This window comes from Aplysia californica, unplaced genomic scaffold (genome assembly GCF_000002075.1).
Source record: "Aplysia californica isolate F4 #8 unplaced genomic scaffold, AplCal3.0 scaffold00467, whole genome shotgun sequence".
Classification (NCBI taxonomy): Eukaryota; Metazoa; Mollusca; class Gastropoda; order Aplysiida; family Aplysiidae; genus Aplysia; species Aplysia californica.
Window position 1 is genome coordinate 38,586 of NW_004797737.1, and position 14,295 is coordinate 52,880.

The 14,295-nt window shown below is 37.7% G+C and overlaps 1 protein-coding gene and 1 long non-coding RNA gene across 2 annotated transcripts in view; both read right to left on the minus strand.

Moving 5' to 3' along the window:
• Positions 1–3,088: 3,088 nt before the first annotated feature.
• LOC106012702 lies at positions 3,089–7,182 on the minus strand. The gene is made up of 2 exons (XR_001185120.2): positions 5,241–7,182; positions 3,089–5,206 (listed from the first exon to the last, which is right to left on the minus strand). It is a non-coding gene; the product is annotated as an uncharacterized LOC106012702 (long non-coding RNA).
• Positions 7,183–8,521: 1,339 nt separating this feature from the next.
• The window catches only part of LOC101857509 (PRA1 family protein 3), a 10,517-nt gene continuing 4,743 nt past the window's right edge, over positions 8,522–14,295 (minus strand). Inside the window, exons 2-3 of the mRNA XM_005105360.3 lie at positions 11,353–11,570; positions 8,522–10,018 (exon numbers count right to left, since the gene is read on the minus strand). Coding sequence (XP_005105417.1) covers positions 9,879–10,018; positions 11,353–11,570 — 358 coding nt within the window. The 3' untranslated portion in view covers positions 8,522–9,878. The remainder of the gene's footprint in view (positions 10,019–11,352; positions 11,571–14,295) is intronic.

The window sequence follows — 14,295 nt, forward strand, 5'->3', positions numbered from 1 at the left end:
ATTGGTTCTTGGACCTAATAATTTGTCAACTGTTCAAAAAAACATTTTGATTGTTTATGAGTTTCAAAGTACTTCATCCATTCAAAAACAATAAGTGCCTTTTACTATTGCTAAATTAATTAAACAAAAATATTCACGTGCCAGGTTCAAACTGGCAATTTTTACGGTTTCGGATGGAATCAAATGGGAAGAAAAGTTTTGCAGCTCTGTCTTTCTTCAAATTTGTCCCAAGTAGGAATTAATGAACTATTGAATTTTGTTGAAATGATTTGTTCGTTCATCATTGCTATAAAAGAAGAAGAAGAATCATTATAGTTATAGGCTAAGGCTGTCGTGCTGACTGTGTAGGCCTAAGAGAAACAGAAAAATGGATTATGAATTTCTGACCCCTGATCATACATCGAATCCTAACCTTTGTCTATATTCTCTAAGAATATTCATAGCCGTATAGATATCAAGCGGTCACTCTAAACGTCGAACACCTCAATCGATAGCCTACTTGACAGGTTAAGACCTCTAATCTCGACAATCCAAAACCCCCAGATCTAGATGAGTTGAATGATAATGATAGTATTAAAAAGTTACTTTGTTCAGTGTCACATCAAGTTCACAGCTGTGGACGGAGTGATTTAGCCTAGATATCTAGCACATCATGTCATCAATAGTAAATGCACCAGAACAAGGATAATGAAATACATAAATAATAATATTATAATTATTATTACTTTATAAATACTTCAGTGACCTAAACAGCATAACGGTTTATATATTAGTAAACAACAGGACAATTTTTAAAGCATTAAAAGTTTCTGATAAATCATTGTTTTTGTTGTTTTGTTTTTTTATATGTTTGTTTGTTTGTTGTTTTTTTGTTTGTTGTGTTTGTTTGTGGGTGTATTTGTTTTGTTTTTTGAGTTTTTGTGTTTGTTTTTGTTTCTGCTTTTCGGGGGGTTTTTTGGTTGTTGTTTTTTGTTTTTGCTGGGGGGGGGGGGTTTAGGGGGGGGCTCTGTCAGGGTGGATGCGCTCCGAAAAGGATACATGTAGGCCTATTATACTACATGTACTTCCCAAGATGGTACCCTCTCAAATAGGCCCTATATGGCCCACATGTAATTTTGCCAGGGCACTTTAGGATTTTTTTCTTTTTTTTTTAAAATAAAAAAGAAATTGTGTTATACGGCGCTCGCAAATGCAAACAGTCATAATATGAGCGCTCATGACACATTAATCGTTTTCAGTTGGTAGGAAATTTTGAATTTTGCCCGGGTGGTGGCCGAAGCCTACATACATACTCTTATATCGATTTTGGACCACCAAGGGATCTTTAGCGTGCGCAACTTGCACACAAGACCTCCGAGATTTTTCGCCCTTGTCCGAGAAGGCTAGGGGAAGATCTTTCCTACAAGAACATCAGGGGTGTGGCTGAAAGACTGCAGTAAGAAGGAGAGGAGTAGCAGTTGAAAGGCTGCAGCGAGTCAGAGGCCCAGATTAGGAGGGGGGGGAGGCAAAGGAGGTCGGGGGGGGGGGGGGTGGCAGAAAGTGGAGACGAAAGGAGACGATAGAACATTGTTAGTGAGCAGAAAAATATGATGTCGAAAGAGAAAATTTCGGAGAAGAAAATTTTCCCTCGCAAGGCGCGGATTCGAACCCGGGACCTACCGAATGAGAAAGCCTTATACTTTTAATCTAGACCACAGAGCCCACACTGACGGGTTTTCTCAGACAAAGTTTTCTAAAGTTACAAACGTGACAACAAGCGCAGCGATTTAGGTCCTGCGTTCGCTGGAAACGCGAATGTTAAACGAAAACCATTTGACAATAAAAAGGGGTGAAATAAAAATATATAAAAGTACCGGAAATCCACGGCCATCGTCTTTGAAGAGAAACAATCAAGAATAATAAGATGATCACTAATGCCTGAAGGATTCATTCCTCCCATATAAAAAAAAAAAAAATTTTCACGATTAATATAATAAGTTTCGGGTGACGGACATCACCTTTTAGGCAAGGCAGGAAGCTAGGTGATTAAAGTATGGTTGTCTACTTGACATCTTTCTGCTATGAGAGAGAGAGAGAGCGAGAGAGAGAGAGGGAGAGAGAAGACTCCCGGGTCTGAATGTACATATTGTATGAGTGCACATGTGTATCACCACAAGGTAAAAACTCTCCTCAAACACAGATCACATCCCCTTATTCTTTTTATGTTTGTTACTCTCTTGTAACACCTCTAATCTTCTGGCGCTCATATGACCTTATGCAGTTGCGAGCGCCGCAAAACCTCTACTAAAACTAAACTAAACACAGATCACTCAACATAATCGTGTTCATGACGTTGGGCAGTCGGGGCTACACAACAGAGGAACTCTATTGAGGCAGTCGGGGCTACACAACAGAGGAAATCTATTGAACCGCCAGCCCACAACTTCCTGCCCCTCCCAAAGGTGGCAGTATAATAAGGAGGTTTGATTGTATTTTATTTTCTGAAAAAAAAATGGATACCAACTATTACTACTACATTTACTACTACTACTACTACTACTAAGAAATCGGACCATATCTGAATATCATCACTGCCATAATACAGCTGTTCAAGTATTTTTTGGTAGGTTTCTGGTTACCGTTACCTGCTTCCTCTGTGCAGTACGGTTTTGTTCAATGTACAAAAAATCTAATTATCGAGACATTTTCACTTTTTGTCAAGTCATAAGGTTGAACTAGGTAAGCATGGTTCTTTTAAACTTTCTCAGAACTAAAAAAAAATGTATAAAAAGAACGATTTAGGCAATTGTATAATATTATCGTAAACAAAATGGTGCTCCATGTTGTTTAGTTTAAATAAAAGTTTTACGGCACTCTCGACACAAAATGGTCATATTTAGTGCCGAAGATTAGAAGGTATTACTGAAGAGTAACAAACAAAGAAAAGAAGGAAGAGTGATACAAAGACAATAGATGTTTGATAGAAAGAGCAAAAACTACACAAGAGCACCCAGCAACCACCCATGCTCCAAGTTAAAGTTGAAGAATCTACAGTCAACACCTGTCACGTATGAACACATCACCATACACACAAAGCAGAACACAAGAATGAAGAGCCACAAAAGCACTGAGTGACTTTTATTAGTTTCAAAACGATATCTTTAGTTTACATGTCAACCACGTTCCCAGACATTCAAAGGCTGTTATTGTACTGAGAAGCATGTGAGGAAAATATGTGTGAACCTGTACAAGTACAAGGCTGGCTATGTATCACAATTACCCACGCAATGTACTTAAATTCATAAAGCTGGGAGGGGATCGCAATGACACATCAGATCTCTCTCTTGCACATGGTACACTGGGAAATATCAACCATAAGCAAATATTTCAAAACCCATAAGGGAGGCTAATGATAAAGGAGGATGTGTAACGGACTTGTTTATAATAACAACAAAAATCAATCACTAATGACCCATAATTATTTCCTGAAAGGTGTGAGAATCTACTAAGAATTTCTTTTACTTTCTTTCATCTCTCACAATCTTTGCTTTAGTTTCAAAATGAATCCACAATAGTGCAGGCAGATCTGAATGTGAAACGTAACAATAGCGGAAGCATATTGAATCTCTCAATTTTATATTGCCGAGCGACACTGAGGATGGAACTAGGAACAGATTTCTTCAGCAGCACAAAAAGGACAGACAATTCAAGAACAGAAAGGCCAATGGCAGATGTCTAACAACACATGCTAATAATACTAATATTTGTTGCGAGTAATCAATATCTTTAAGGGACTCAAGCTTTCACATTTCAGTTGGTCCCTCATTATGTTAAAATATCACCTATCTTACCAACCAAATCTTCACACAAACAAACTATATTATGTCAGACTATACACAAAAGGCCATTCTAATCTACAAACCTGCTAGGGTTCGATGGTGTAAGTGCAAGCTAAGAAGAGATGACCCATGAGAAAATAACGTGTGTGTATCGTTTCCCAGATTTTCATTCTACAAATTAAATAAGCAAACTAATACTTTAGCTACATACAGAGGTATTTTCATAGCAAAGTAAGAAATATTCCCATTGCCTGATTGTTGAAGGAAATTCAGTTATAACAAAAAAAATAATCAGAGAAATAGCTAAAATAGGCTGCATAAAGACAATCTAGCACCTTTAATCATCAAAGACATATCTAGAAAAATTTGCATACTTCACCATTAACAGTTGAGAAACAAAGAATCTACCATGGTGACATACTTTTGTGGTCTTCACTGACTGTACATCATGTATAGATCTACCCTTTCAGGTTACTGACTTCACACACGTATATCTTTGAGTTTAAAAATAAAATTGCATTTTGTTTCTTAGGAACAGAACGTCCCTCTAAACAAAGCACCACAACTAGGAGACAAAGAGAGTGCATGAGGAACATTCAAACTGAGGACCAGAAGGTGAACAAAAGCTCCAACTCACCACCTTGCCACAGTGTGCACCACAGTTGCCCCCCTTCTTATACTAAGTTATCCAAAACCTTTCCAAGATATCCACGTCTATTGTTGTACACAAATCAGAGCAGATCATAGGTGGAGAATATAAACAACACTCCAACACAATAATATATTTAGCTTGCCGTTCATCTCAGAACATTTCGCACACGGAACCTCACTTTATTCTTAGAACAAAGAGCTCTCCTCCAAAAGCACATGAGAATTCTTCAGACTCACAAAAGCATTTTAAATCCAAAGATATCACAAAGACCTTCACTCAATCCATACTGCAAAATCTCAACCAAACGTCAGTTTCTATCAAGGTCAAATTCAATTACCAAACATAACAGGGAAAACTGCCACTGAACGAACCAACAAAAGACCCACTTACTTAGTTGCTAAATTCAGCATTTCACCATTAAGTGTATTCACCTGGCACGATTTTTCAGAATGATATAATCCATAAAAGGAATTTAATAGGCATTATCAGCAAACTTTAAAGCATTAGGTTATATCATCTTACACAAGATGGCACAGAGCTTACCTCTGTACATAGATGCCTGCCCAAAAGAGACATAGCTCTCGTGTTCATATTCTTATAATCTCCACAAAGTACTAGCACTGAGCAACAATCAACGACACATAAAGCACCTGAACACCAAGGTACTCTCAACGCAGATAAAATTAGAAACTAAAACATTTTTTATATGGAGTACCCCCTCAAAAGACAACTGAGCCTCCCCGGAATACTAGAAAAAACCCCACAAAAACCAATAAATTCAAAATCTTTCAAATTCATACCACTTTACGAACACATAAAAAATTTCAAACAAAATTTCTCTCATCATATAAACAATTTTGCAATAAAGGTTTCGGTCTACACAAGACATTTGAGCTACCATCCCTGTACTGTAAACAACCAAACTGTCTTGAGCATGACAACAACTGACACAGCTTCATGCATGTCCTTTTTTTTACAAAAACAGCCACACAACACCCAAAGCCCCGGATACAATAAGGTGAAGCAATTGTCACATGAATTACGCAGGAAACAGTTTAAATACACCACTTCTTCTTAATGATTCTATTCAAGGGTGCAAATGAACATACATATATATATATATATAGGAAAAGCAAATTCCTTCGTGCTGTGGCAAATTCATGCTTGGGGATTCGGAGAAAAATTACTAATTCCATCACCAGAAACGTAACTCAATCAAACTCAAAAGACTTGTACCAGTAGCGGCAAAAATGGCATAATCGTGGATCTGAACGGACAAACAGGTGCCAAGACAAACATACAGGTACATATCACAAGCACACACGTACTGTAGCAACGTCTAAACTATAATCATTTTTATAAGGAAAAAAAAAAAGGAGTGTTTCATGTACAAAAATAAGACTGAAGCAAGTTGAACGCATGGGTAATGAACGCAACACAAGCCTTTGGTCATTCGGAACTGGGGTAGCGTTTGGTGGAATGCAACATCTTCTAACAATTTACCAAAGTGAAAACCTACCTAGGTGTAGTCTAGGTAAAAAGAAAAGAAATACAGTACTTCCATCTACATAAGCAAGGGACCAAGAGCACAGACTGGACACACACACACACACACACAAAGAAATACTGTACTTCCATCTACATAAGCAAGGGACCAAGAGCACAGACTGGAGACACACACACACACACACAAAGAAATACTGTACTTCCATCTACATAAGCAAGGGACCAAGAGCACAGACTGGAGACACACACACACACAAAGAAATACTGTACTTCCATCTACATAAGCAAGGGACCAAGAGCACAGACTGGAGACACACACACATAAAGAAATACAGTACTTCCATCTACATAAGCAAGGGACCAAGAGCACAGACTGGAGACACACACACACACAAAGAAATACTGTACTTCCATCTACATAAGCAAGGGACCAAGAGCACAGACTGGAGACACACACACAAAAAGAAATACTGTACTTCCATCTACATAAGCAAGGGACCAAGAGCACAGACTGGAGACACACACACACACAAAGAAATACTGTACTTCCATCTACATAAGCAAGGGACCAAGAGCACAGACTGGAGACACACACACACAAAGAAAGCATCTACATAAGCAAGGTACCAAGAGCACAGACTGGAGACACACACACACAAAAAGAATAATGCATATTTCATTCTCCACAAGTTAGAGTCAAAAACAGCATTAGGTATTGAGTTATGAGAAGAAAAAAAAAACAAAGAAAAAAACAAACATCACCTTTCAGAATCGCCAAGCCGAGAAACAGTTAAAATTCTAAGAAGAAAAATGATTCAACTCTCCATCCTATAATCTATGTACCAGATACCATTCTACAAACAAAACCAGTGTCAGTAAACCAGAACAATTCCTCCCCGCGCTGTGCCGCCTTGGGCAACATCACGTTCTAAATGATCTAGACGCATGGCTTCTCAAACACAAATCTTTCTACTTCAGACAGGGAGAACTTTTGATGGTTCAGCTGGCCCTGTGTGACGTGGACTTCCCTCAGAGTAAGTAAAATGGGAGAGAGGGTGGAGAAATCAGACGCTCGTCAATAATGAACAAGAAGAAAACAGCATTTTTCTTATCACTGGGCAAGTTTTGTCGAATTTACATTTTTTAAAAATTCAACACCTTTTATGTTCATTTAAAAACATTTTGCAGAGTGGATTTTACTGAAAAGCGTTGATTGAAGGCCCAAAAAGTGTAAATTTACAGACTCCAAGGACTCTCAAGGTTTGGAAGTCACCAAACTTTGGCAGCCATTTTCTCTCATTTTACCTCTGCAAACAGGTTATGGTTATCCCAACCTCCTTCATTCCAAAATATCTCGACTTATATTGCTGAAAGACAAGATATTTTTTCATTGAAAGCAAGACAGATAAACAAACTTTAAGATTATACCAATAACTCCATACATGCCCTAAAATTGATGAGCGCCTGATCCCACCATATCGTGAAACAAATGATAAAGACAGGGATGCATTTTTTTTTTTACAAGAACGCCTCTTCTCAAGGTGAGGAGCGTGCTTTTTAAATAACTCAACATCCAGGCAAAAATTAATTCCACAGAGAAAAAATTGGCACAACTAGAGTATGACTAATTTGACTTGGTGAAGGAAGAAGAAAACGTTGGTTTTTTTCATTCTCTAAACATATGTAAGGCGTTCTTTAAAGCAAACGTTTCCTAAATAAAAAGGAAAAGAAATTACGCAGCATCACAAAAGAACCTTTCAATTAATGCAGCTTCCAAATATACATCTGAAATTACTTAAAGTCTACTGTTTAAAATGTTTGTCTTGGGAAAGGGGAGTTCCGTGAGCCAATAAGTAAAAGGCCCAAAGAACCACTGACAGGTACAATTTGACAGGTACAATTTGACAGGTACAATTTGACAGGTACAATTTGACAGGTACAATTTGACAGGTACAATTTGACAGGTACAATTTGACAGGTACAATTTGACAGGTACAATTTGACATTTGACAGGTACAATTTGACAGGTACAATTTGACAGGTACAATTTGACAGGTACAATTTGACAGGTACAATTTGACCACCATACATTGTACTGGCTTTCCAAGTAAAATCAAATCGAGTTAGATTAATTAAAGAGGTGTTTACAGTATACCATAATGCCTGACATAAATATTACACAAATTCAAGAACATAATTCTCATGAACAATAATATGAAACCAGTTTCATATTCATAGATTACATTATGATGAAGATTATTGCAAATGCCCAATGCGTTAAAAAAAATAAAGATGAATACTATAATAATAATAGAGGATAAACAGGGACTGGACAAAGACAAGAAAAAAGCCTGTGTAGCAAGTGAAGGAAGTATTAGCACAAACCCTAGAGAAGGGAAAGTCATGTTCATAGGGTGTTCATGGAAGACCAGTCTGAGAAGCTGTAAAAGAGCACACATAGATCAGATCTTCTAACACAGATAGAACATCCCTTATCCTATATATGCCAAAGACCAGAACCGTGCTGATTTTTTATTTCAGAGTATTTTCCATGTCATGTGTATGGCACACCTTGAGACCAGATTTAAATTGAGGAGAAAATTTATTTACTTTTCATAAACACTTTGCACACATATCGTTAGTCAGCTGTTCTGATGTATCAAGTCCTAAAATTTGACAAAAGAATTTATCGCAGTGTTTAATCCATGCTATTGGTTGCATACTCATGGAATTCTTTGTCGTAACTCAAATTCTAAATGTTGAATAAAGCAAAGAAAGATACATAGATTCTAACACTGGAACCAGTTGGAAAAGAACTAAAACAGTTCGCTTTTTTTACCCTCTTCTGAAAAAAGTTTGCTTTTTCATCTTACATCATTTGAACAGCTTGCCGATGACATATATACCTTATGGTAAATCTAAACACAGAGAACAAAACTACGTTACAACTAAATGTATTTTATATCATAAGCAAGAAATCCGTAGCCAATGTGTGCAGTCAGATGACTTTTTGGCCAGATTTCCATTCCTGGATTATATTATTATGTGCCCTCCAACAACTTGTCTAGACTTTGAAACATTTTCGGAAGAGGGATGTTCAATCTATTCTTCATCACATCATGTCGATAATTAAAAACCATTGCACTCTCTGTTTTGTTCTCCAAATTTAAAAAGATGTGGGCTGTGCCACTGACGGCAAAATGAGTTTGTGATGGGATCTGTTTAACATTTGAACAACAGTGCACAGCACACTACATTAACACACAGCTACAAGCATGAGTACTTTTAATTACTCAACAAGAAATCAAGAAATGCTAACATTTCTGAATTCTGAAATAGCTTAGGGGAATAAGGCACCAAAAAAAAACAATTCATTCAAAATTGGGAAAGCCAAGACATGATCAAACCAGGACTTCCTACAACTAGTCATCTCATTTCATTCTGTCAAAATTATAGTTTATAGACATATCAGAAGTTTTCACCTAAGAGCTGTCATCAAGTAAAACTTGAAATTTCAAATAAAAGAAAACTAATTACCTAGAAAAAAAAAGGCAAACAGCAGCTTAAAGTGTAAGAACATCATCAACCTTGTTTACCTTTCATAAGCCATAATATAGAGACTCAATTAGAGACAAGTCAATTTTTAGCATGATCTGAATGAAAAATTACCAGACTCAACTTTGGACAGAACTGAACTAAAATGGAGAAGGGCTTTCCTTGTCATAGAAAGCGAAATCAAGTCAAAATAATTGCACATTCAAAATATCCAACACCCTTCAGAGTATTGACAAGATAAGTTTACACAATAAAGTTCATAACATTTCTTCTATGTTCACAATGCCTTCTACACAAAGGTCTGCAGCACTGAGGCAGAGAGACAAAGACACAGTCAGGCAATCAGCCTAAGAGCCCGCCTCCTGCTCCTGGCCAAGTCCCTCCAGGATCAGTCCCATCGGGGTTCGCTTCAAGCCCACGTACTCCATCTTATTGGCCAGCTTGTTCTTGATGTTCCGCAACCTCAGTGAAGCATGAATCAGTATTACTGTGGATGTAATAGAATTGAAAGAATAAGCAATGTTTTGGGAACGGGCTTTCAAAGAGGGAACCATTTGCTACAAGCCTGTCCAATGCTCAAAGCGCTTAGAAAGAAATATTAGCCCAACCCTAGGCAGAGAGACCCAAAGCTTTATGGAGACCCAGAGGACCTGCACCAATAGCAGCCTTCACACTAGAAACCGCAATGTCCATTTAAAGATGAAAGAGAAGAAAAAGAAGAAGCGACGCTTTTATTGGTAAAAAAAAAAGAAAGAAAAAGAACGAAAAATGAAAAGAAGGTGACAATATGTCATTCAATAGCAACAAAATTTTCCATCAAACTGTTTGCCATTTCTCTTGTCAGCTTTAATATAAAGGGAAAAAAAACACTGTTTCGGATATTTTTTCCTGAAACACGAAATAGCTACAATCAATGCAAAACACTTCAAGTTATAAATTATGTTCTTCTCATATATACACACACACACACATATATATATATATATTATATTATATTATAAAACAATATAAAAAAGAGTACTTGTGACAATCATAACAATCAATCCTTTTTCTGTAGATAAAAGACATGGACAGTAGACAAAAAAGACAAGCATGAAAGATATTATCCAAACCTCATAAATATTTCATAGTTAATTTATTCATTGTAAAATAAAAGCGCTTCCGCTTTTAACATAATTTTATTTTCATCCCACAATATTTCATTTCAAATGTGCATGCTAACTCACAATACAGATTAACTTAAGCTAATTAGATTTGGCATGGTATTTTACTTTTAATCGAAAAACAGAAATTGCAATAAACGCTCAAGAGAAGATGCTCAAATTTTAACATTAATTTTGAAACAAGACACCCCAGCAGAAGAATGTCAACAATTGATCCTCTATTTGAAAATCAATAATTTTTACCCTTCATAGGTAGTTTAGTTTAGTTTTAGTAGTGATTTTACGGCACTCGCAACTGCATAAGGTTATGTGAGCGCCAGAAGACTAGAGGTGTTACAAAAGAGCTACAAACATGAAAAAGGAGGGGAGATAAGGATGATAGACGTTTGACAGGAAAGAAGAGACAAACCACACCAGAGCACCCGCCAACCACCCACCCTTCATAGGTTGATCAACAATAAATTCTAACAAATATTGGAAGGTTCATTATATATATAAACCACAGATTAAAACCATACTGATCAACACTGCTCTGCTCAAGTTATAAAAGCTGACAAACAAACTATTATAAAGCATCCAGGACTTTTAGTGGCTAAAGCTACTATAATGGCAATATACAAAGTACTATCATCACCCAATCTTCTCCAATAATACTCACACAACATTGGGAAAGCGATGCCGAAGACAAACACAAGGACGGCTCCAAACATGTACACCACAAAGTATCCTGCAGCGACGACGGCAGCAACGCAAAATACTGGGTGGTCATGCTTGAAGCGACGAGCCTTGTATTGGTTATTGGTGAAGTAGACAAACACACCAAAGATGAGAGCCAGTGCCGTGAAGCCTAACAAGATTTGGACAGGATGTATTATTCTGAAAAAGACATGAGAATCTCCAGTGTCACAGTATATCTACAGAGACACTTTTAAAGAAAACATTGAAAGGTAAAAAATACAATCCAAGGGTCAGGCTGGACCCCATACAAAACTCTTGTGAAAACATGGTACAAATAGATCCGAAACATTTTTACCCTATTTCTGACATAGGTAACAAGGAAATACCTATCTTCATTATCATCAATACTTAAAATTATCTTGACTATTGTGTGAAGAGATGGGAGTTCACAATACAGAGACGCTTAAGAAAACATGATCGCAAAGTACAAAAATACAACACAAAACTCTTGAAAACATTTCAATAATAATAAATAATAATAGACAGCATTTGTATAGCGCATATCCCCGCTCAGCAGCAGGCTCTATGCACTTTACACTATATCATGAAAACATAGTACAAAAAGAGCTAAGACATTTTTACTTTATAAATTTCTGACATGAGTAACCAAAGGAAACACCTCTATTTCATTATCATCACTACTAAAAAAGGGCTTTCTTCCATAGCATACAATCAGTCAGGTGAACGGGACAGGTGATTTATAAATATCTAAGAAGAATAAAACCCATATAATTGTCATACACTGAATACAGCTGAAAAAAGGTGGTGGGTTGTATTGAATTTCTCACAGAGGATGTTTTCAAATCCACAAAACATAAACGGGCATGATGTATGAATCCTTTACTATCCACTTCCTCCCATGATGCAATTTTCTCTATCATGCTACTGTCCAAGATGTCCATTTAAGTGATTCAGATATTTTTTTCCTCTAGTGGGTGGCAATATCGGACAATTTCGACTGTCTGTAACAGTTCTCCATTTAGGATTTATATAAACAGGACTACACACTAGAAGTTACTAGAACCCCTGATTTATAAAAGAAAAGATTGTCTGCAATCTGTGTTCTGGAGTGAAAGTGAAAATTTACTGTAAGCTATAGGCCTAATCTGAAGGACTGAAATGCAGGCTCTTACTTAGTCAACTTAGTCTTAAAAGTAGCCGTATCTAAAAAGACTAGGAAGGAGTTCCGCGGAGGGCCAGCCGACCAACAACACCTAACCTTAACCTAGTTTGCTCAGTGGACCTTGTCTCGGTAAGTGCCGGCCCACTGTGGAACTCCTCCCAAAAACAACATCTACTGAGGCAAGGAATAAGACTACTAAAGGGGAAGGAGGCGACTTTACATTTCTGCAGTAAAATTGTTTGGAAGGACTTTCGTAATGAGCAACCACCTCAACAAACACTAATGGACTTCATAGAAGAAACCCAACCCTAACTTCTAACCCAATCTCAAGCCCTCGGCCTCTGTTTATTCTCTATCGTTCATTTCTCTATTTCATAGTGGTCGCTCGTTACGGAATTCCTCCCAGTGCCAGTTGTTTGTTTTTTTACAACAGAAAGATCTTGAATTTTACATGAACCAGGACCTTAGGCCTTAGGCACAGAGGGTAAAATTGAATTTTGGTGGACCCAACACTGAACGAAGCCTGAACTACGTTTGAGCCTCGCTGTGCAATGGTCCGCTCTTTTGTCATTGTTTTCCATATAGATCTAGGTGTGTTTCTTTAAATTATTATTGTTGCCAGGGGGGCTTGAACCTTGATGTAACAGCAACAGGGGCTTGAGCCCCCCCCTGACACCCCTCATTGTAATTGTAGTTATGGCTAAAGCGCGTTAACTCTTGTCCTGCGTCTGTGCTGAGATATGCAAATCTATCAGCAACCGATTACGTCGGACATCCCGGGCAGGACGCCGGGGTCACTCAGTGTGTACTGTTGGTGTACAGCACCCGCGCCTGGAATTCGCCATGAATACCGTGGGAGTGTGTTAATCGATGATGAAAATAATGCTCCATCTTTCATAGCTTTCTATTTATAAAGCGTTACAAACACATGAATAACCCCCTCTCACAAGCTGGTAAGACATTACGAGTAGTTACGCCCATTCGAATAATCTTTCTAGACGCTCTTGTTGTAATAATGAATGATCTGGGGTACGAAAGGGGATAATGAAATAATATAGGTCAATTTCCGAATGTTTTGCACTTAAATTGTTCTTTGTACCTGCTCAATGGTATTTAAAATGATCAAACAAGCTTTTTTATCAGGCATTTCATTATTCAAGCTCATTTGAAAGATTTTGTCCAGAAAAATGAAAGTCTCGTTTCCTGTCCTTTAGAGCTCCTCATGTCTAAATGGGTCAATTGTTCTATAATTTCGTTGGACAAACATCTAGAGCTACCAACTTGGCATGTTTTGAATGAGACGTATGCCTCGGTTACGAACCAATGCAGGCGGTTCTAGAAGAAGGCCACAAATGCACACAAACTCAAGCAGACTGACGCACACACACTTGAGCTGCGTGAATGGAGATCTGATGCGGGATCCGAATTGAACGAGAGATGATGCTCGGCGCGCATGCAGTGAGCCAGGGGCCAGACTGACGCGGGACCAGATCGCAGGCGAGGTGCCGAAATAGACTTATCGGGCGATATAAACCCGGCCCCCGCAGGACGAAGGTTAACTCACTTGCCACTGGGCCCTTTCACCAGTCACAAGCGTTGAAGACTGGCGTTTTTGGGGGTATTTCAATAAATCACCACAACTCTCAGAATTACCCTATTGTAATTATTTTTTGACACAGTAAAGTAACATTCAAGCTTAATCTAATACAAAAAACCAAAGTTGTCTAAGTTTAATACTTT